General features: G+C 43.5%; 1 protein-coding gene across 5 annotated transcripts in view; it reads left to right on the top strand.

The window, feature by feature from the left end:
* LOC135095504 (uncharacterized) overlaps positions 1-23,978 on the top strand; it is a 189,083-nt gene that overhangs the window by 49,177 nt on the left and 115,928 nt on the right. For all 5 annotated transcript variants that reach the window (XM_063996363.1, XM_063996366.1, XM_063996362.1 and 2 more), the window contains exons 3-4: positions 4,395-4,561; positions 22,503-22,653. In XM_063996363.1, the coding sequence (XP_063852433.1) occupies positions 4,395-4,561; positions 22,503-22,653 (318 nt within the window). The remainder of the gene's footprint in view (positions 1-4,394; positions 4,562-22,502; positions 22,654-23,978) is intronic.

The following is a 23,978-nucleotide window of genomic DNA, read 5'->3' as shown; positions in this document are numbered from 1 at the left end:
TAATTGTCAGGTGCCGGACCCGAGTAGAGGAGTATACGAGTATGATGATAGTTGCCGTCCTTCTCGAAGCGACAAGGAATTGGGTATAAGGAGAAGTGATTGCATGCAGGAGCAGTTTCTGGGAATCATGAAGCTGGCCCAGGGGCACGTTGGCCGGGCTCATGCTGGAGCCGGGGTTGGTTGTGTTTGGATGGCCTCGTGCGTTAGTTTTTTTCCGTGTGCAGGAATGGGTGTGCAGTGTCCTGGAAAGAGCAGCCGTCAGCTCGTGGGAGCAGTACCTGTGTCATCAATTGGTCAGCGGGAGGAATGCAAAAAGATAATATTGTTGTGCCTGAAAGTGAAAAGCGGGCTTGGCTTGGCCACACCCCAGAAATACCCTTTTGTTTGATTAAGAGCGACCAGAAGGCTCCTCTTATTTTTGCTGAGAAAGTGACAGTTTTATTTCATTCGTTGTATGAGTGTGACATGGCGGCTTCACATAGCCTTAGCAAGTTGGTGTGAAGTCGTGGGCAGCGAACACCCGGAGGTGAGTACTGTGTTTTCCAGTGAGGGGAATTGCAGGGGCCAGCAAGTTATACCTGCTTGATTTGTTTGGCTAGGAAGAGTACTGTCTGACGGTGCCGTGATGATGCACATGAAGGCTACGGTCCCTGGTAGGCGAGTTGAGTGTGCTAAGGGTGCAGGGTTGTCGTGGTCTGCTGACTCTTGTATTTGTACAGTGTAGAGAAGGTACAGAAGAAGGAGTAGGTAGGTGGGAGCAGGCGAGGTGGGAGTAAGTGGAAAAGTAGTGAAGGAAGAAGTGAGAAGAGACGTAGGAGAAGGAAGAGAAAAGATAAGACTCAAAGGAGCAGCCGTAGTTGCTTGAGGAAGGGACCTAAAGACGAGTCCCTGTAGGAGTAAACCCTTACACCAACGTAGCAGCGGAGATCATAGGTCCTGAGTGGAGTAGGAGTAGGAGAAACCAGCAGTTTGAGTATGAGATGCCAAGTTGGAGCCCTTTTGTTTCTTGTTGTTAGGAAGACTCTATATTAGTGTTGTAGTATTCTCTGTTTTTGTAGTTTGTATGTGCCCCTGTCTGAGTATGATGTGCGTTGCTCTGACACATGGCAGTGAGTAGTCATGTGCTAAGATGTGAATTTATTTGTTGCCAGTGGTAAAAAAAAAAATTCAGAAGCTTGCGTGTAACTTACGATTTCTCTCTCTCTCTCTCTCTCTCTCTCTCTCTCTCTCTCTCTCTCTCTCTCTCTCTCTCTCTCTCTCTCTCTCTCTCTCTCTCTCTCTCTCTCTCTCTCTCTCTCTGTGTGTGGGGAAAGGTCGTGTCATGAGCTGCGCAAATTATTAAAGAAGAGAATAATGGGAGGGAGAAAGAAGATGAGAAGAGAGGAAATGAGAAGAAATACGAAGGAGAGAGAGAGAGAGAGAGAGAGAGAGAGAGAGAGAGAGAGAGAGAGAGAGAGAGAGAGAGAGAGGGGGGGGGGGGAGTGTAGGGTGGACGAGTCGTAGACGCAGAGTCGAAAGAGATGCCCAAAGATACTAAAGTTTTCTGTAAATCTCAAGTTAACCTTCACATTATTTACTTCACCTCCTTTCTTTTTTGGGAGTTGAGACTGCAGTAGTGTTTAGGGAAGAGTGTGCTCTAGACTACTGCATAATTTGTTTTGACCCAGCTCTGCAGATAAAGCTTCTAGAATTTTTAAAACATAAGCATTTTTTGGAGTACTTCGTGGGGAGGGACGCGCGGGCCAGTCGCCTACTACCCTCTCGTCCACTCCCCGTCCATCCCACTCACTAACCCACATCAACGCTTCGATGAAAATGCAAATGTGCTTAGGATATTTTCGACTTGGAATAATTTCTACTTTTACCACTAGCAGTATCTGCAGAAACTCGTGTTACACCCTGTATGTATGTGTGTGTGTGTGTGTGTGTGTGTGTGTGTATATATATATATATATATATATATATATATATATATATATATATATATATATATATATATATATATATATATATATATATATATATATATATATATATATATATATATATATATATATATATATATATATATATATATATATATACACATGACATTAACTTCGTTTTACAAGGTGACAAGGTGACAAACAACAACATTCCCCCATCACTTCTTTTCTGAAGATGGTTTGTTCAGGACCGAAAGACGTCTTGGGATCAAAATAGAGTTTAGAATTCGCCTCACACTACTCAATGACGACCAACGCCAGCTTGTCAGAAATATTAAAAGCACTTCATACAAGCTCAACAACGCAGTTACTGCTGTTGACTTCAACAAAACTTGCATATATATATATATATATATATATATATATATATATATATATATATATATATATATATATATATATATATATATATATATATATATATATATATATATATATATATATATATATATATATATATATATATATATATATATATATATATATATTTAGGAAGGGGACCACAAATGTCCCCAGGTCGGACTGCTTCTCTGATATCGACCCTAAGTGTCATGAGGATGTCGAGGAACTCTGAAGCTGACTGCAGGGAATATGCAGTAGGTATGTACGGGGTGAGAAGTACACACAGTCTCTTGGCAAACTTGTAGAAAGGTGTCGGGATCTGCGAAATTATCGGGCGAAGTTTATTTCCTGGTTTATGTGTTTTTACATTCGCCTGATGATCTTGCAGATCCCGACACCTACCTACAAGTTAGCCAAGATACTGTGTGCACTTCTCACCCCCTACATACCTGCCGCAAATTCCCTGCAGTCAGTTTCAGAGTTCCTCAACATCCTCAAGACCAGCAACAGCAAAGGAGTCTTCACTTCATTGGACATCGAGTCTCTGTTAACCATTGTTCCAGTGGATCGCATCATCGATCTTATCATTCAGCACATCTACCACATTGACTCCATCCCTGCTTTGAATATGCCCAAGACCGTACTGCGTGAGTTACTTGAATGTTGCACAAAGGAAGCGCCATTCACCTGCATCCGCGGAAACAAGTTCCGCCAGATTGGTGGGGTTGCCATGGGCTTGGAGTCCTACTGGCATTGTTTTTTTTTTTTTTTTTATGGACTGCATGGAAGAAGACATCTTCAGAGAATCAGAAAAGCCGGACATATATTGCAGATACGTAGACATTTTCATCAAAACGAAGAGCCAAGCAGACATCGAACAACTTAGACATCGCCTTCAGCAAGCCTCCGGCCTCAACTTCACCATAGAGAACAGCGCCAACCGTTCCACGCACTTCCTCGACATCCTCGTGCAGCAGGTAGACGAAACCTTCACAACAGAAGTCTACGTGAAAGCCCCGAACATTGCCTCAGTGAACCCCAGACATTGCCTCAATGAAAGAAGCGAATGCCCACAGCGTTATAAAGACTCTACCATAAACGCATACATCAGAAGGGCACTTACACACTGCAGTACCTGAAAACAAGTACATGAAAAAATAGAGATCGACCCAGGTACTGGTTAACAAAGGATTCCGAGAAAACGACGTCGTCCGCCAAACCAAGAAAATCATCAACAGCTGGTACAACGCAAACGCCACCACCGAGGAGAACAATATCGTCATCTGTCGAGTCTTCCTACCAGGAGGACGAGAAAATAATAAGAATAGTTAAGAACAATGTCAAACCAACAGATCCTGAAAGAAAGGTAAAATTGCGAATATACTACCTCCTACTCAAGAACAGCCCAGACACCGCAAGAGAGGCAACACAGAAGCCACATGTCGCGTACAGTTCACTTGCAAGCAAGGAAACTGCAAAGTCCTACCCTCAACCTATAGCGGCATGACAACTACGAAGTTATATCGATGACTCACACTACAACATGAGAGAAGAGCACGGCATCACCTTAACCAGAAAAATGATAGAGAACAACATAGAAATCATCGATATATGCCTTGATAAAAGACGCTTATCAATCTTGGAAGCGCTCCACATCAAAGAGAACCCAAAGTTAAATAATCAAGCAGTAGATTTGCAAGCACTTCTGAGCATGAGAAAATCAAAGCAGAACAGTGTTGCAGATGCACCAGAACAAACCAATGAACGTGCGAGGCTGGCTGCAAAGACACTGAGCGAACTAGCCAATCAGCGGCGGTGTAGCGCCAGGCTGATGGCTTCTGAGGTTGGCAGGAAGATATAAAAGTGAGAGAGAGAGAGAGAGAGAGAGAGAGAGAGAGAGAGAGAGAGAGAGTGTGTGTGTGTGTGTGTGTGTGTGTGTGTGTGTGTGTGTGTGTGTGTGTGTGTGTGTGTGTGTGTGTGTGTGTGTGTGTGTGTGTGTGTGTGTGTGTGTGTGTGTGTGTGTGTGTGTGTGTGTGTGTGCAACAATTCAAAGCCTCGCCATTACAGGAGTCGCCTTAAGGAGTTCACTGGTCACCTGAGTGCTGATTGCGTGGCGCTGCTCCCTGAACCCCTTAAGCAGCTGCACCTGGCCGTATCTAGTGATGAGCACGCTGGCAGCCTTCTAGCAGCCCTCACCCAAGCCGCCTCATCTCTACCCAACCTGCAGAGGCTTCGTGAGTCTGTAGTGCAGTGCCCCTTGAAGATTGTTGGACTCCTTGCACTGATATTCATGCTGTGTGTGTGTGTGTGTGTGTGTGTGTGTGTCTATCTGTCTGTCTGTCTTTCTTTGTGTGTGTCTATGTATGACCAGAAAAGTCTTTGTGTGTGTGTGTGTGTGTGTGTCTGTCTGTCTGTCTGTGTGTGTGCCTATGTATGTCTGCTTGTGTATGTAAGAATATGTGTGTGTGTGTGTGTGTGTGTGTGTGTGTGTGTGTGTGTGTGTGTGTGTGTGTGTGTATACTCCGCGGTGACCGGATGTGTTTCCTTGTGCTCCGCGGACCCGTAATTCAGGACTCTGTACAGGGATCTGTACTGCAAAATGAGAAGTTCAGAAGTTGACCTACCTGCACTGGAAACAAATTGCCAAGTGTGCAATGCCAGTTGCATACTAGTCCCTAAAATGCCACAAGTCTAAGAAATACAAATACATACACACGGACTGTTCCAACCTCCCTGTGTACGTCATAGTGAATTTTTCAACGCAAAATGCTAATACACCTATGAGGACTGTGTGCGAACACAACTTGGTGAAAAAAAAGTGACAGACAGTTTGCTTTCTTACTTACCTTAATTGAAAGGAAACACAGCTAAAAGTATACCTAAAATGTGGGGAAGGAAAAAAAAAAAAAACAGTGGTAAAAATTAAGATAAACGACTGTCAGAACATGGTTTGTAATGCGATTCGGACAGCGGTTCAGAGGATCACAGTGGCACACCTTCTATTCAAGGCAAAAAAAAGTTAGTGAAAGTGACCAAATTAAAAAGAAAATCTGTTATTTTTAAACATAACAGGTGCAAATTTGGTAGGAAGGGAAGTGATTGCCAGTATGCACACCCGAGCATGTACAACAAGTATAAAACACATGGCCTCGATCCTGTGAGAGAGTGCTAAAATGGAGACGAGTTCCTTTACCTACACCCACTTACATGTGGGTGAACTACACCAGCCTCATAGTCCCCATCTGGGGAGGGGACCACAAATGTCCCCAGGTTGGACTACTCTTCTGGTACTGAACCTAAGTGTCTTGACACCCCCTCAACTTTTTCTTCATTAACTTCTGCAACATTCGCTGTCTTAGATCTAAATTTCAATCTGTAGAACACCACCTCTCCTCTACTAAACCTCTAAATCTTTTCCTCACTGAAACACAGGTGCCTGAGGCAATTGACAGTAGCCCCTTTTTTGTTCCCTCCTATTTCTACCCTCATTTTCAATCCAAAGCTGGATGTTGAGTTTATGTGCGCAACGACTTAAGCTGCTCTCGTGCCCACGCTCTTGAATTTTCCGAGTTTTCCACCATCTGGATATGACTACAGAGTCACTCTCTAACCAAATTTATCTGTGTTGTATACTTTTCAGCTAACTCCTCTGACTATAAGAAATTCTTTGACTACTTAACTTCCAAAGTTTTTTCTTTTGCAGAGATCTCCATTTTTGGAGACTTCAATGTTCACCACTAGCTTTGGATTTCCTCTCCCTTCACTTACCTTCTTGGTGAATTAATCTTCAACTTTGCTGTCCACCACGGCCTAGAGCAATTGGTGCAACACCATACTTGTATTCCTGACCATCTTAAGAGATAAGCCCAATATTCTTGACCTTTTCCTAACCTTTTATCCTTCTGCTTATCCTGTTACCTTCCCTTCTCTGTTGGGCTCCTACGATCACAATTTCATATCTGTATCTTGTCCTATTGCTCCAATCCCTCATCAGGATTTCCCTAAGCGAAAGTGCCTCTGGTGTTTTGCCTCTGTTAGTTGGGGAGACCTGACGAGATAATTTGCTGATTTTCCTTCGAATGATTACTGCCTCCGTGTCAGAGACCCAGTTCAGTGTGCCGACCCCATAACAGAGGTGATAGTGTCTGGCATGGAGGTGTACATTCCTCACTCTTTTTCTTAACTTAAACCTTGGCTTAATACAGTCTGTTCTCGTGCTACACATGATAGAGAGGTGATCCACAAAAAGTACATGAACCTTCCATCACCAGAATCTCATACACTTTATATTTCTGTCCGGAACTATGCCAAGTCTGTTCTCCAACTTGCCAAAAACTCCATCATGAATAGAAAGTGTCAAAATCTTTCAAGATCTAACTCACCTCCCTCCTATTGTTCTCCAAAACTGCGCCTCCATGCTTGCACTTTGCTTAGACAAACTCTTTCAACTTGCATATATTATGCCTGTTCCTAAAAAGGATGACCGTTCTAATCCCTCAAACTACCGTCCTATTGCTTTAATTTCCTGCCTATCTAGATTTTTAATCTATCCTGAACAGGAAGATTCTTAAACATCTATCACTTCACAACCTTCTATCTGATCGCCAGTATGGGTTCCGTCAAGGCCGCTCTACTGGTGATTTCCTGGCTTTCCTTTCTGAGCTTTGGTCATCCTCTTTTAGAGATTTTGGTAAAACTTTTGCAGTTGCCTTAGACATATCAAAAACTTTTGATAGAGTCTGGCACAAAGCTTTGATTTCCAAACTACCCTCCTACTGCCTCTATCCTTCTCTCTGTAACTTCATCTCAAGTTTCTCTTCTGACCGTTCTGTTGCTGCTGTGGTAGACGGTCACTGTTCTTCTCCTAAATCTATTAAACTTGGTGTTCTTCAAGATTCTGTCCTGTCACCCACTCTCTTCCTATTATTCATCAATGATCTTCAAGACCAAATTTCTTGTCCTATCCACTCCTACACTGATTATACCACCTTGCACATTTTCACGTTTTTTCATAGACGTCCCTTCAGGAAGTAAACATTTCATGCAGGGAAGCCACAGAATGCCTGACTTCTGATTGCTCTAAAATTTTTTGATTGGGTCAGAGCAAACTTGGTATTGTTCAATGCCTCAAAACTCAATTCCTTCATCAATCAACTCGACACAACCTTCCAGACAATTATCCCCTCTTCTTCAATGATACTCAACTGACCTCCTCTTTTACACTGAACATCCTCGGTCTGTCATTTACTTATAATCTGAACTGGAAACTTCACATCTCATCTCTAGCTAAAAGAGCTTCTATGAAGTTAGGCGTTCCGAGACGTTTCCGCCAGTTTTTTTCTCACCCCGCCCCCCTGCCCCAGCTGCTAACTCCATATATTGGCCTTATCCGTCCATGAATGGAGTATGCTTCTTATGTATGAGAGGGTTCCACTCATATCATTCTTTTAGAAAGGGTCGAATCAAAAGCTTTTCATTTCATCAATTCCTCTCTTCAACTGATTGTCTTCAGCCTCTTTCTCATCGCCACAATGTTACATCTCTAGCTATCTTTTACCGCTATTTTCATGCTAACTGCTCTTCTGATCCTGCTAACTGCATGCCTCCCCTCCTTCCGCGGTCTCGCTGCACAAGTTTCTTCTTTCTCTTACCCCTATTCTGTCCACCTCTCTAATGCAAGAGTTAACCAATATTCTCAATCATTCATCCCTTTCATTCATAAATTCTGGAACTCCATGCCTGCTGCAGTATTTCCACCTTCCTATGACTTGAATTCCTTGAAGTTTCAAGACACTTATCCTTCAATTTTTTACTAATCAGGGACCGGCATCTCAGTGGTCATTTTTTATTTATTGGATTTTTGTTGCCCTTAGCCGGTGTCACTCCTATATAAAAAAATATAAAATGTACTGGCTCTGAAAGGAGGCGCGAGTGCCTCAATTTACAATGTAAAACGTTACACTTAAAAGGCACCCGCCACGACCTAACACAAGATTACAGGATTGATCAATAATCATCGTCCAAGTGACACATCTGGTAACTCAAGCACAAGTCTTTCGAGCCCTAGTCACGAAGTGAGTCGACAAACGCTTACCCTCCTCAAGACAAGAGTAAACTCACTATTTTTTTAGTGAAACAGATGCAGTAAATGCAACAAACACAACAACAGATAGTGCACCTAATAACAACAGTGCTGTGGCAGTAGGGCATTCACTCACACCAGGGGTCCCAGCAACAAACGGTGCACACAGCAATGCACCATACAAGATAACCACACTCAATATTGCGGACCTCGCACCATACCAGTTCAGAGGGAAAGTAAAACTAATTTCAGAAATAGCTCTGGCAGAATATGGCCTAATACTTTCCCTGACAACCGTATCTCAAGGAAAACGTAAATGAGGTCGAAATTTCCATGGAAACATTCACATATTTTAGAGCTGATAGGTGCAATAACAGGAAAAAAAAAAAAGGTGGAGTCATCACATATATAGAAAACCATTTGCCAGCTGAAATACTTTTCTGTGAATCTAATTCATAAGCAGAAGCGAACATTCTCCTTCGTTCCATTGACATGATCTACATCAATATTTACAGACCCCCAGCAAGTCCAACGACCAAATTCGTTGAATCATTAATAAAGATGAAAACAATAATGAATGAGTTGCCGACATCTATGCAATACTATTGTGCTCGCCGGAGATATCAATTTCCCACTAATATTGGAATTGAACACTAATTCAGAGTGTCTATGGTGGGGAGGATGACATGTGCGTTCAAGCCGAGCCATTCATACGTTTTGCTCAGGACCTCTGTTTGAGTCAAATCATCAACAATCCCACAAGGGTGGAAAATATACTCGATATTTCACAGTTACGCAGTAGACACAACAAACCTGTCGGATCATAACATTATAACGCTAATAATGAATATACTCGTAGTTGGTGACACACATGAAAGAGACATCAACCAGGCACAGCACTCAGAGCTGTACTTCAATCACTTGAATTTTCACAGTGAATCTTTTTGCTGGGAGCGTCTCAAACAGGACCTAAATCAAGTAAATTGACAGCAAGATATGAGTGATTGTGATCCAGAAACCCAGTACAACATATTTCTAAGAAAATGTCGTGAGGTCTCTAAAAAAACAAACACGTACCACTAAGAAGACCAACATCTAAGGAAAATATACCCAGTGATTGCAAGATATTCATGCGTAAACCCACGAAGCTTAGGAAAGCGAGGCATACCAACAATGCACCAAGTAAACATTGGCTAGAGGAAAAAATCAAAACCCTAAATGAAAAAACTTAATTTTATCAGTGGAAGCAGAGACTGACAGAAAGGAATCACAGGCCATAGCTTGCATTAAAAATAACCCCAAGTATTTCTACAAATACGCAAACTCGAAATAAAAATTGAGAATTTGTGTAGGTCCCATGAAAGACTCGAGCGGACGACCCATAAACGAACACCAGGGAATCACCATGGAATTGAGAGCCCAGTATGAAGGAGTGTTCAGTACACCTCGCCAAGATTAAGTAATTTATCCCCCAATAGATATTACACCTTATGGTATAGAGGAAGCAATTAAGGGAATAGTTACTATCGCAGCAGTTGGTTCGAATCATTTCCCATCGAAGTTTTTCCAAAACTGCGCCTCAGAACTAAGCCCCCTGCTTTACATACTGTTTAGGCACTCACTCGATACTGGTGCCATAACGCAGCAGTTGAAAAGTGCCAGAATTACACCCATTTACAAAGGGGAATCACGGGCAGAGCAAAAGAACTACAGACCTGCCACCTTAACTTCTCATATTATTAAAACCTATCTCGAAGACAATAATAAAATTAACCAAGACCAACACAGTTTCCGCTTAGGCCTTTCACAGCTATGCGCCCACTTTGAGAAAATTATAAGTGTTGGAAATATATGAGCAAGTTGACCTAGTCTACTTAAACTTCGCTAAAGCATTTGACAAAGTAGACCACAGCATACTATTACACATAGCACAAAGTCTCAGAATATTAGGAAAATTAGGAATATGACTGCACTTAGTCTTAATTGACCGAGAACAACTAGTAGCAGTCGATGGTAGACTGTCCGATTCATCAGCAGTGACCAGCGGAGTAGCTCAAGGCTCAGCCCTCGGCCCCTCCTCTTTCTCACCCATATCTCTAACATTAATCAGTATTTACAACACACGTTGGTCGCCTTATTCGCAGATGATACTTATGTGTTAAATGGCAGTGGCCTCGAGAGACGATGTCGACCTATTACTTTCTGGCATCGTTGCACTTTACCGGTCAGCAGAAAAAAGCAACATGTCCTTCAATAATAATAAATTTAAACACATCAATTACAACACAACCCATAGCACCACCAATGCTTACACTTACACAGCACACGACAGGTCTCACGTTACCACTAAAGGCATGTAAGAGACCATCATGTCACCCTCTGCCTCACAGCACACATAAATAATGTAACTATGGCCTGAACTTTTTAAATTGAGCGTTTAAGCGTTGTCCTTTCCGGGAATTCCCCGGCCTGCAGCGCTGCGAAACCTAGTAATGGGCCAATTATCACATTGGAGCCTATGTGTCACTGATAACCTCACTCCCCACACTCTCTCTCTCTCTCTCTCTCTCTCTCTCTCTCTCTCTCTCTCTCTCTCTCTCTCTCTCTCTCTCTCTCTCTCTCTCTCTCTCTCTCTCTCTCTCTCTCTCTCTCTCTCTCTCTATCTATATATATATATATATATATATATATATATATATATATATATATATATATATATATATATATATATATATATATATATATATATATATATACATATATATTTATCTTTCTTTGCATAAACAATCTACATTTCATGCTAATTTATTTCTATCTGAGATCTATACTTGCCTATGAATCATTAGAATTTGAGAAAGATCTACCTGTCAATCAGTCAAGCTGCCTCTCTCTCTCTCTCTCTCTCTCTCTCTCTCTCTCTCTCTCTCTCTCTCTCTCTCTCTCTCTCTCTCTCTCTCTCTCTCTCTCTCTCTCTCTCTCTCTCCATTGTGAATTTCGTTTAAATGTGATAGGTATCCTTTCAAATATGATATTTTTCTTAAATTATGATGTTATATTTTTATTCTTTGGTTATGACTTTTTTCCACACCACCATCGAAATAGAAGCCATGTCACGTTGGTGGCTTTCGCTGTTCTGGCAACAGCCTTTGAGTGGTCAAGTAATAACCCCCTGTTAGCCTTTTCTTCCCAAAAAAAAAATATATATATTTACTGAGTAAATAAGCTCGTTTTGGCTGTGGTGACGAAAGCAAGCGGAAGAGGTATCTTCCATCCTGGCTGACGGTGCAAGAGGAAGTAACCATGGATTAACACGGTCACTCTGACCATGTGACCTTACTTGGTCATCCATGGAGACGTGACAACGTCTGGAGGAAACTCTGCCAAGTATTGTGGTTTTTACAAAAAAAAAAAATGCAAGTTTCATTAAAAAACATATATTACACTAACTTGGCTTTTAGAGCATCACAGTGTATATTATACTACAACACCATTCATTTTTGAGGTAGGAAGTACCAGACATGAGGCATGCCTTGGTATGTGCGTGGCAGCGCCATAGGCTGGGGAATCCCCAGAAAGGACACCGCTAAAACCCTCAATTCAAAATAGTCAGACCATAAGAGAGCACGAAGTCAGGCCGGATGAATTCTATGCACTTTTTGGACACGTGACATTCTTCCTATGTTGACGCTATACAAGTTACTCTTTGTTCAACTATTAGAATAATGTCAGGTGTGGAATCCTACTGCGGTCGTTTACCAGCAAAATTTCTCAAATTCAACACCTGAATTACTAGAACAGATTAGAAACGCTCAATTTTTTTTGACTGGAGAGAAGAGAAAAATATGTCATTTTATACATTTACAAAATCTTAATTAGTAACATTATCAACAACCTTAACAAAAGTTTCTGCATCCATCAACGACTGGGCCAACTAGGTCACATAGAGAGGACACTCCCCAGAGCAAACACCAGTCACAATGCTGAAAGGCAATGCCTTTACAATAAGAGGCCCACATCTCTTAACATCTGTGTGACTCAAATGAAGCTAATCTGAAAACCGTTAAGATCCAACTGATAACTTTCTCCAGAAAATACCAGACCAACCAAGTTACTCCAGAAGAAAAAGCCTTAGGGGGGTTGTTCGCAAATCTAAGCTTTGTGCCTGACTCTATCAAAAGATTTTGATATGTTTAAAAACAACAGCAAAAGTTTCACCAAAATCTCTAAAAAGAGGATGACCAAGACTCAGTAAGGAAAGCCAGAAGATCACCAGTAGAGCGGCCTTGACAGAACTCATACTGGCGATCAGATAAAAGGTTGTGAAATGATAGATGTTTAAGAATCTTCCTTTTGAGGATAGACTCAAAAACCATAGATAGGCAGGAAATTAAAATAATAGGACGGTAGTTTGAGGGACTAGAACATCCTTTTAAGGAACAGACTGAATGTAGGCAAACTTCCAGCAAGAAGGAAAGGTGGATGTTGCTACACACCCTTAAAAAAGTTTGACTAGGCAACGTGCAAGCACGGAGGCACAGTTTCGGAGAACAACAGAGGTGGATTCCATCAGGTCCATAAGCCTTCTGAGGGTTTATGCCAGCAAAGACGTGGAAAACATCATTACAAAGAATTCTAATAAGTAGCATGAAGTAGTCAGAGGATAGAGGAGAGAGAGAAACAAGCCCTTAATCATCCAAGGTAGAGTTTTTGAGCAAAGAATTAAGCTTTAGAAAAATGATGTGATGACAGTGCTGCCATCAGGTTGAAATAAAGGAAGGAAGTGTGAAGAAGCTAAGTTATTGGAGATGTTTTTGGCTAGGTGTCAGAAGTCACAAGGGGAGTTAGATTTTGAAATATTTTTACACTTTTTATTAATGAAGGAGTTTTTGACTAGTTGGAGAACAGACTTGGCATGATTGCGGGCAGAAATATAACACACATGGGATTCAGGTGATGAAAGGCTCAAGTATCTTTTGTGGGCCACCTCTCTATCATGTATAGCACAAGAACAGGCAGTGTTAAACCAGTTCGAAAGGTTTAGGTCGAGAAAAAGAGTGAGGAATATACGCCTCCATGCCAGACTGTTATGCGCTCAGCACACAGAAACGGGTCTTCAACATGGAAGCCGTGGTTATTCCAAGGAAAATCAGCAAAATACCTCCTCAGGTCTCCCGAATTAGCAGAGGCAAAACGCCAGAGGGGTCTTGAAGGAATTGAAGCGATAGAACAAGATAGATTGTGATCGGAGGACCCCAACGGAGTATAGGGTAACAGCATAAGCAGAAGGATTAAAGGTTAAGAAAAGGTCAAGAATGTTGAGTATCTTGAAGACTGGTCAGGAATATGAGTATGCTGTTGCACCAGTTGCTCTAGGTCGTGAAGGATAGCAAAGTTACAGGCTAGTCCACTGAGATGGTCAGTGAAAAGCAGAGGAAAGCCAAAGCTGGTGGTGAACAGTTTAGTCTCCAAGAATGGAGATCTCTGCAAAAGGGGAGAGTCAGAATGTGCTCCACTTTGGAAATTAAGTAGTAAAAGAACTTCTTATAGTTAGAGGAGTTAGGTGAGAGCTATACAGCACAGGTAAATTTAGTTTGAGAGTGATTCTGTGGTCATAGCTAGATGCTGGAAAAGAGCGTGGGCACGAGAGCAGGTTAAGTCGTTGCTCACATAAACGCACCATCCAGCTTTGGATTGAAAATTGAGATAAAGAAAATAGGTAGGAACAGAAAAGAGGCTACTGTCAGTTGCCTCAGACACCTGTGTTTCAGTGAGAAAAGAAAATGAGGTTTAGTAGAGGAGAGGTAGTGTTCTACAGATTGAAAATTAGATCTAAGACCTCAAATGTTCCAAAATATAATGAAAAAAAGTTGAGGGAGGGTGTCAAGACACTTAGGGTCGATATCAGAAGAGCAGTCGACCTGGGGACATTTATGGTTCCCTCCTCAAATGTGTGTGTGTGTGTGTGTGTGTGTGTGTGTGTGAGACTTTTTTTTTTTATTGTGTGAATACGTCCCCACCCATCTTTATTTATTTATTTATTATTTTATATGGGTATCACTGGGTGTGATGCCATCTGCCCCGGCCTTGCCGCCGTCTCCTGTGATTTCCAACCAACCTATGTAGTAAGGATCTGGAGTTGTGAGTGTGCATGTGTTTCGTGCCGGTGATGGCGGCAGCGTTACCGTGTACGATAGCGAGGCTGGTTCGTTGCCTGAGCCAAGAAGTCCCCCGCTTCTCTCCTGACTCCTAACTCTTTCACAAGCTAGGAGATCACGGAGTCCCAGCACGCCAGTTGTCTCCACTGCGAGGGGTCGGAAACGGTAACGCTGGGCTAGTGCGGCGTGGCGCGTTCGTTTGCGTTGCTCTTCTGCGCGGGCAGCGGCTCCAGGGGATACGCCGCAGTTGGTGACGTGAGAGGAATTGAAAGTGTTGGTGAAAGTGGCGTCCTAAACTAACGACCTTCTGCTGCTAAAAGGTATGATGGTGATGCGTTGAGCCATCAGCCATCGCCACCGTCGAGGCTTCGTGGCTCGAGGAGTGCAGGCACTCCTGCTGCTGCTAGTGCACGCCTTATGATGTCGTTGAGAGCGGCGTGTCTTGGGAGACGGCCTGGATCTCGGCTGACAGCTGTTAGTGGCATAAGCTGTCAGGCATGGCGCCACATTTGCACCTGTGTGGTAGGCAAACGGGTATGCCCAGCCTCGAGGCGACGCCGCCTGGGAGAAGAAGACTGAGTTTCTCTACTGGGAGGGCATAAAGCCATGCCCCGCTGTGTGGTTCGGCAGCAGCGAGCAGGAGGGCGCGTTGCACCTGGTTACTTCCCTCGAGGAGAGTGTCCAGGCGTTTGCGAGAGGTGGCTTCATCCAGCTGGTGTTGTTGGAGTGGTGACTCTGGGCGTCTTGTGGGCGGATGAGATTGGTGAAGGTGGTGAGGGATGATGAGCCCGTCGTTATGAGAGCGACAGGTTATCTGACTCACCAGCTCCTGCATGGCACTCATGGAGGAGATGAAGGCAGGTAGTGCAACGTCCTCCATACGCCTGATGCCGATGCCACCCATATGAGTGGGAAGGGTTGCTTGAATCAAACTTTCTTCTGGGAGATCGATCTTGCAAATCCTGGAGATAGCCGTGCATAAGTTATTGTCTATGCGGCGAAGGTTTTCGGGTGCCAGAAAAGTGGGGGCCGCGCGCAAGAGGTACTTGTAGGTGCAGCAAGGGACGACGGAGAAGCGGTGAGAAAGAAGAAGGCAAGGTTGGCTGCCAATGCCGTCTACTCGTTCAGTCATCCTCAAGCTGGATTGTATGGCGTGTTTCTGTGTGTGTGTGTGTGTGTGTGTGTGTGTGTAATAATAATAATAATAATAATAATAATAATAATAATAATTATAATAATAATAATAATGATAATAATCGGTTTATTAATCTTGCAGTGTTACAACTGAAAATACACATTTCACACACTTATATACTAACATACATAATACATCTACAACTTAAGTATACATTTAACCCTAAGGAAGTATCTTAGAATTTGATACTGTGGCCACCAGATGGCGCCGGTCAACCAAAAAGACTAGACACGGATGGTCAGGCCACCCCCTTTGTATATATCTTTCAGAGTTGTGTTTTTCCTACCTAGCAACGGGTCACAATTCCCGACTTACACCAGTTACCTAATCACTGTTAGGTGAACAGGGGTTACACTGTGAAGAAGTCCGCCCAAAGACTTCTGACCTGACCCGGGATTCAAACCTGAGCCCTCCTGATTGTGAATCGGGTGCGCTAACCACTGCGCTACCAGCTGTGTGTGTGTGTGTGTGTGTGTGTGTGTGTGTGTGTGTGTGTATGTGTTAAACCTAATTTACAGGGCTTGAGCTACTCATGTGTGGTCCCATATCCATATCTACTTTTGTTCAGTTTTTCCTTGAAGTTGTGCACACTTGTTGCCGACACTACATCCTCACTTAGCTTGTTCCAAACTTCTATATTTCTCTGTGGGAAACTATATTTATTTATGCTACTCAAGCACCTTCCATTTCTTACTTTTTTGTGTCCTCGTATGTAACTCGTATTTCCTACTTCTCTTAGCAGCATATTCCAGCTTTGGTCTAATCATAGTGGTAATTATCTTTCTTATCATATTTTCATCCATGTAGTGGAATGCTGTTTCAGTACTTCTCACCATTCTATATGTATCTCTGAATATTTTTTCTACATGCTTCTCCGACTGTTGACTATTTTTTATTACCACTACCATATCTTTCTCTTCTGGGTTTCCCATTCTTAATTTCCCATTTCATATATCCATTTTGGTCTCTTCACTTTTTCCCATTTCCATTATATGATATATTTTCACATTAAATTCCATCTCCCATTTCTGGCTCCAGACACAGATTTCATTCAAATCCTCTTGTAGAAATTCACAGTCCTTCTTGTTTCTTGTATGACAGTAATTTTGCATCGTCTGCAAACAAGCTCATGTAACTCTTTACTCCTTCAGGCGTATAATTTATGTAGATCATGAAAAGTATTGGTGCCAGCACTGATCCTTGAGGTACTCCACTATCTACTTTTCTCCATTTCAATTTTACATCGTTTATCACCGTTCTCATTTCTCTTCCCTTCAGATAACTTTGTCTTTTTTTTTCTTTATTTAATCCTTCTATATTTTCTAACTTCCATAATAGCCTGCTGTGGGGAACATTGTCGAAAGGCTTTTTTGAATCTAAATACACAGTCTACCCATCCATCCCTCTTCTGCGTTATATCAGTTACAATTGAATAGAAGCTCATCATATTGGTTATACACGATCGCTTTTGTCGAAAGCCATACATACTGCGTGTGTGTGTGTAATAATAATAATAATAATAAACGGTTTATTATTTAGGCAGTTGACAAACTGAAAATGTACATAGGGGATGGGGAAAAACTTAACATTAATCCTAAAGGTAAGTCTAATCTAGGAGGGAAATACTATTGATTGATGGCTCGCACCATGGTGGGAATCGCACTGAGTCTGTACCGGTCCGTACGCGGCGCCTTCAGGGGCGTTATTTTGTTGTGGTGTCTGGTGGCACGGACCGGGCGAGGCGCGTCGGGCGGCAGCATGTTTCTGAGACGTGGATGATGCAGTAGTCCCCTCCCAAACTTCTCCAGAGCCTCTCGGTGCCTGGTGGATATTCTGGACAGACTCAGGGTGGTCAGGGCTTCTTCATAGGTGGTGTATGCAGGGCCAAGGATGACCCTGCATGCCCTTTTCTGCACACTCTCTAGCTGTAGCTGTTGAGTGTGTGTGAGGGAGGAGGACCACGCTGGGGAGGCGTACATGAGTTTGGGGAGGATGAAGGTAAGGTACACCCCCCTTAACTCATCTGTCGGCGTCCCCAGCGACCTGAGTCTGCGCAGCATGTACAGCCTGTAGGTAGCTGATCTCACGGTGCTGGCGACATGCTGCTTCCAGGTCAGCTGGTCGTCCACCGTGACTCCGAGAAGCTTGGCACATTGGACCACCTGGAGGGGGTGAGGGCCCACTGTGAGCCGGGGAGGGGGCACTGGTACAGAGGAGGTACAGAAATGCATCACCACAGTTTTGCTGTGGTTGATGGTCATCCTGCTCTCCTCCATCCACGTCTGCAGTCGCTCCAGAATTGCTTGCAGTGGCGAGTAGTCCGGGTTCTTGGTGGAAACTGGGACGCCCACGGTGCAGTCGTCCACATACTTCCAGCGATGGGGGGTGTCGGTGAGGGCGTCGTTGATGAGGAGGAGGAAGCATAGAGGACCATCTTGGTCCCCTGGGGGACTCCACATGTCAGCTGTTGGAAATTAGAGACAGAGCCCTGATAGCGAACGGCCTGACGTCTCCCTGTGAGGAAGTCGGCTAGCCACGCTATCAGATTAGGAGGGAGACCCAGACTTACTGCCTTACTGATGACATCAGTGTGATCAACAAGATCAAAGGCTTTTTTGAAGTCCACAAAAGCAACAGCTAGAGAGGTGTTTCGCTTGTCCAGGTGGCTGTGGATGAATTCAAGGAAGCTGGTCAGGTAATGTGAGGTGGAGGTGGCTTTAATATTTCCGAATTGTCTGATATCCACGGTGTTACAAATTTTGGTGTATGCCCAGTCATATACAAAATCTTCACAAATAAGGCTAGGGATGGGAGTGATAGAGGCTGGCCTGAGGTCATTGAGTGACTGAGGACTGGAAGTTTTGGGGATGGGGGTGACGTAAGATGTCTTCCGGTCCGCGGGGCAAGAGTGTTGGGAGAGTGAGGCATTTATTATGGAGCATAGCGGTGTTGCTAGCTCTACAGCAAACTCCTTGTAAATTTTTATAGGAAGGTCAGTGGGTGTGGTGGATCTTGGTTTAAATTTAAGTATTCTCTTAAAAACATCCATCGCCTGGACAGTGAGGAGGAGGCAGTAGACACCTGCCGAAACGATAATTACTCCCAGTGAGGTCTAAAGCACTGTTCAGGGGGTGCTGTGAACTTATCATTAAACCCAGCTGTGACCTCACTGAACGTTTCCCTTTGTGTCTCACAACACAAGGGGGTAGTCACAGCCTGCCCTCTAAAGACAACTCTCTTCCTCCACACAAAACTACAAGCACCTAATAACACACACACCCTTCACTCAAAAAATTTTAAAATCATGGCGACTCCTACACCAGCCTCGGAGTCCCCATCTGGGGAGGGGACCATAAATGTCCCCAGGTCGGACTGCCTTTCCGTCGACGACCCTAAGTGTCTTGACACCCCCCTCAACTTTTTCTTCATTAACTTCTGCAACATTCGCGGTCTAAGATCTAATTTTCAATCTGTAGAACACCATCTCTCCTCTTCTAAACCTCATCTTCTTTTCCTCACTGAAACTCAGGTGTCTGAGGCAACTGACAGTAGCCCCTTTTCTGTTCCCTCCTACTTTCTCTATCCTCATTTTCGATCCAAAGCTGGATGCTGCGTTTATGTGCGCAATGACTTAACCTGCTCTCGTGCCCACGCTCTTGAATCTTCCGAGTTTTCCACCATCTGGCTACGACTACAGAGTCATTCTCATACTAAATTTATCTGTGCTGTATACCTCTCTCCTAGCTCCTCTGACTATAAGAAATTCTTTGACTACTTAACTTCCAAAGTGGAGCACATTCTGACCCTCTTTCCTTTTGCAGAGATCTCCATTCTTGGAGACTTCAATGTTCACCACCAGCTTTGGCTTTCCTCTCCCTTCACTGACCATCCTGGTGAACTAGCCTACAACTTTGCTATCCTCCATGACCTAGAGCAATTGGTGCAACACCCTACTCGTATTCCTGACCGTCTTGGAGATACGCCCAACATTCTTGACCTTTTCCTGACCTCTAATCCTTCTGCTTATGCTGTCACCCTTTCTTCTCCGTTGGGCTCCTCCGATCACAATCTCATATCTTTATCTTGTCCTATCACTCCAATCCCTCCTCAGGATCCCCCTAAGCGAAGGTGCCTCTGGCGTTTTGCCTCTGCTAGTTGGGGGGACCTGAGGTGGTATTTTGCTGATTTTCCTTGGAATGACTACTGCTTCCGTGTCAGAGACCCGTCTTTGTGTGCTGAGCGCATAACAGAGGTGATAGTGTCTGGCATGGAGGCGTACATTCCTCACTCTTTTTCTCGTCCTAAACCTTCTAAACCTTGGTTTAACACAGCTTGTTCTCGTGCTATACATGATAGAGAGGTGGCCCACAAAAGGTACTTAAGCCTTCCTTCACCAGAATCTCATGCACTTTATATTTCTGCCCGGAACCATGCCAAGTCTGTTCTCCAACTAGCCAAAAACTCCTTCATTAACAGAAAATGTCAAAACCTTTCAAGATCTAACTCCCCTCGTGATTTCTGGCATCTAGCCAAAAATATCTCCAATAACTTTGCTTCTTCTTCTTTCCCTCCTCTACTTCAACCAGATGGCACCACTGCTATCACATCTATTTCTAAAGCTGAACTCTTTGCTCAAACCTTTGCTAAAAACTCTACCTTGAATGATTCTGGGCTTGTTCCTCCCTCTCCTCCACCTTCTGACTACTTCATGCCACGTATTAAAATTCTTCGTAATGATGTTTTCCATGCCCTCGCTGGCCTAAACCCTCGGAAGGCTAATGGACCTGATGGGGTCCCTCCTATTGTTCTCCGAAACTGTGCCTCCGTGCTTGCACCTTGCCTAGTCAAACTCTTTCAGCTCTGTCTGTCAACATCTACCTTTCCTTCTTGCTGGAAGTTTGCCTACATTCAACCTGTTCCTAAAAAGGGTGACCGCTCTAATCCCTCAAACTACCGTCCTATTGCTTTAATTTTCTGCCTATCTAAAGTTTTTTAATCTATCCTCAACAGGAAGATTCTTAAACATCTATCACTTCACAACCTTCTATCTGATCGCCAGTATGGGTTCCGTCAAGGCCGCTCTACTGGTGATCTTCTGGCTTTCCTTACTGAGTGTTGGTCATCCTCTTTTAGAGACTTTGGTGAAACTTTTGCTGTTGCCTTGGACATATCAAAAGCCTTTGATAGAGTCTGGCACAAAGCTTTGATTTCCAAACTACCCTCCTACGGTTTCTATCCTTCTCTCTGTAACTTCATCTCAAGTTTCCTTTCTGACCGTTCTATTGCTGCTGTGGTAGACGGTCACTGTTCTTCTCCTAAATCTATTAACAGTGGTGTTCCTCAGGGTTCTGTCCTGTCACCCACTCTCTTCTTATTATTCATTAATGATCTTCTAAACCAAACTTCTTGTCCTATCCACTCCTATGCTGATGATACCACCCTGCACTTTTCCACGTCTTTTCATAGACGTCCAACCCTTCAGGAGGTAAACATATCACGCAGGGAAGCCACAGAACGCCTGACTTCTGATCTTTCTAAAATTTATGATTGGGGCAGAGCAAACTTGGTATTGTTCAATGCCTCAAAAACTCAATTCCTCCATCTATCAACTCGACACAATCTTCCAGACAACTATCCCCTCTTCTTCAATGACACTCAACTGTCCCCCTCTTCTACACTGAACATCCTCGGTCTGTCCTTTACTTATAATCTGAACTGGAAACTTCACATCTCATCTCTAGCTAAAACAGCTTCTATGAAGTTAGGTGTTCTGAGACGTCTCCGCCAGTTTTTCTCACCCCCCCCAGCTGCTAACTCTGTACAAGGGCCTTATCCGTCCATGTATGGAGTATGCTTCACATGTCTGGGGGGGTTCCACTCATACTGCTGTTCTAGACAGGGTGGAATCAAAAGCTTTTCGTCTCATCAACTCCTTTCCTCTAACTGACTGTCTTCAGCCTCTCTCTCACCGCCGCAATGTTGCATCTCTAGCTGTCTTCTACCGCTATTTTCATGCTAACTGCTCTTCTGATCTTGCTAACTGCATGCCTCCCCTCCTTCCGCGGCCTCGCTGCACAAGACTTTCTTCTTTCTCTCACTCCTATTCTGTCCACCTCTCTAACGCAAGAGTTAACCAGTATTCTCAATCATTCATCCCTTTCTCTGGTAAACTCTGGAACTCCTTGCCTGCTTCTGTATTTCCACCTTCCTATGACTTGAATTCCTTCAAGAGGGAGGTTTCAAGACACTTATCCACCAATTTTTGACCACTGCTTTGACCCTTTTAAGGTACTGGCATTTCAGTGGGCATTTTTTTTTTATTAGATTTTTGTTGCCCTTGACCAGTATCCTTCCTACATAAAAAAAAAAAAAAAAAAAAAAAAAAAAAAAGTGTGTGGAGGGGAGGGAGCGGGAAGATAGGCAGGAAGCGGAGTGGTGTGGAGGGGAGGAAAGGTTTGACAGATAGCAGCAAAGTGATCGTTCATCTCCTGAGCCGCGAGATTAGCCGGAAGATATGAGGTGCAAGGAAGAGACGAAGTGTGCTTTTGTAAGCCACACAAAGCTTTGATCTTAGCGTACCACTGTCTGTTGTTGGTCAGCTTGAGGTGGTGTATCTTGTCTGGGTAATAGCTTGCCTTTGCATTCTCAATCTCCCTGATTACTCTGTTTCTTAGTTTCCTGTAAAGGACCGGGCAGGAGTGGAACGCCCAGGTCCGCTGACGCATGAGCTGGTGTCCTTTCAGACATCCACGTACCCGTGGCGATGGTGACACCAGCGGCGGTTCCTTCACCACTACCTGACATCAGAGATGTGCATCTGGTCTTGTCTAGCGTGGAGAAAAGCCTGATGAAGGAAGCGTGCCAAGTGGCGGTGGCTCTCCAGCCTAGGAGCGGGTGAGTGTGTGAGTGTAATCTGTACTCTCTCTCTCTCTCTCTCTCTCTCTCTCTCTCTCTCTCTCTCTCTCTCTCTCTCTCTCTCTCTCTCTCTCTCTCTCTCTCTCTCTCTCTCTCTCTCAAAGATAAGAAAAATATATAAATAGATAATGGAACAAAATATATAAAATAAAATGAATAAATAAATAAACAAATTAGGAGGCAGTAGACACGTGCCAAAACGATAATTACTGCTAGTGAGGTCTGAAGCAGTGGATCAGGGGGTGCTGTGAACTAACCATAACCCAGCTGTGACCTCACTGAATGTTTCGCTTTATGTCTCACAACGCAAGGGGGCAGTCACAGCCTGCCCTCTAAAGACAACTCTCTTCTTTCACACAAAACTACATACACCTAATTACACACACACCCTTCACTCAAAATTCTAAAGTAATATAGTGACCTCGGAGTCCCCATATGGGGAGGGAACCACAAATGTCCCCAGGTCGGATTGCTCTTCTGATATCGCCCCTGACACCCCCCTCAACTTTTCTACATTATCTTTTGCAACATTCGCGATCTTAGATTTAATTTTCAGTCTATAGAACACCACCTCTCCTCTATTAAACCTCATCTTCTTTTTTCTCACTGAAACACAGGTGTCTGAAGCAACTGACAGTAGTCCTTTTTCTGTTCCCTCCTATTTTCTCTATCCTCATTCACAATCAATGTGCGCAACGACTTGACCTGCTCTTGCCCCCACGCTCTTGAATCTTACGAATTTTCCACAATCTGGCTACGACTAGAGTCACTCACAAACTAAATGTGTGTACTGTATACCTCTCAGTGACCTAACTCCTCTGACTACAAGAAATTTTTTGACTACTTAACTTCCAAAGTGTTCCTACTTAACTTCCAAAGTGGAGCACATTCCGACTCTTCCCTTTTGCAGAGATCCCCATTCTTGGAGACTTCAATGTTCACCATCAGCTTTGGCTTTCCTCTTCCTTCACTGACCACCCCGATAAATTAGCCTTTATCTTGCTATCCTTCACGACCTAGAGCAACTGGTGCAACACCCTACTCGTAATCTTCACCGTCTAGGACAGTGATTCCCAAACCTTTCCAAGCTGGCCCCCCATTGGCTTCCAGGTGGATTTCTAGCGCCCCTCTCCTCACTCCTCATACACACATGCAAGCACATACTTTTTTTTTAGTATGCTTCAGATTGAAAACAACAAGATAAAACACAAAGATGTGTTTTACAAATTAAATCTAATTTAGTAATATAATTTATTTATCAGGTTTAGCCGTGTCAGCAATAAGGAAGGGTAAATCAGCATCTC

This window comes from Scylla paramamosain, chromosome 49 (genome assembly GCF_035594125.1).
Source record: "Scylla paramamosain isolate STU-SP2022 chromosome 49, ASM3559412v1, whole genome shotgun sequence".
Taxonomy (NCBI): Eukaryota; Metazoa; Arthropoda; class Malacostraca; order Decapoda; family Portunidae; genus Scylla; species Scylla paramamosain.
This window is presented reverse-complemented; position numbering and strand designations above follow the sequence as displayed.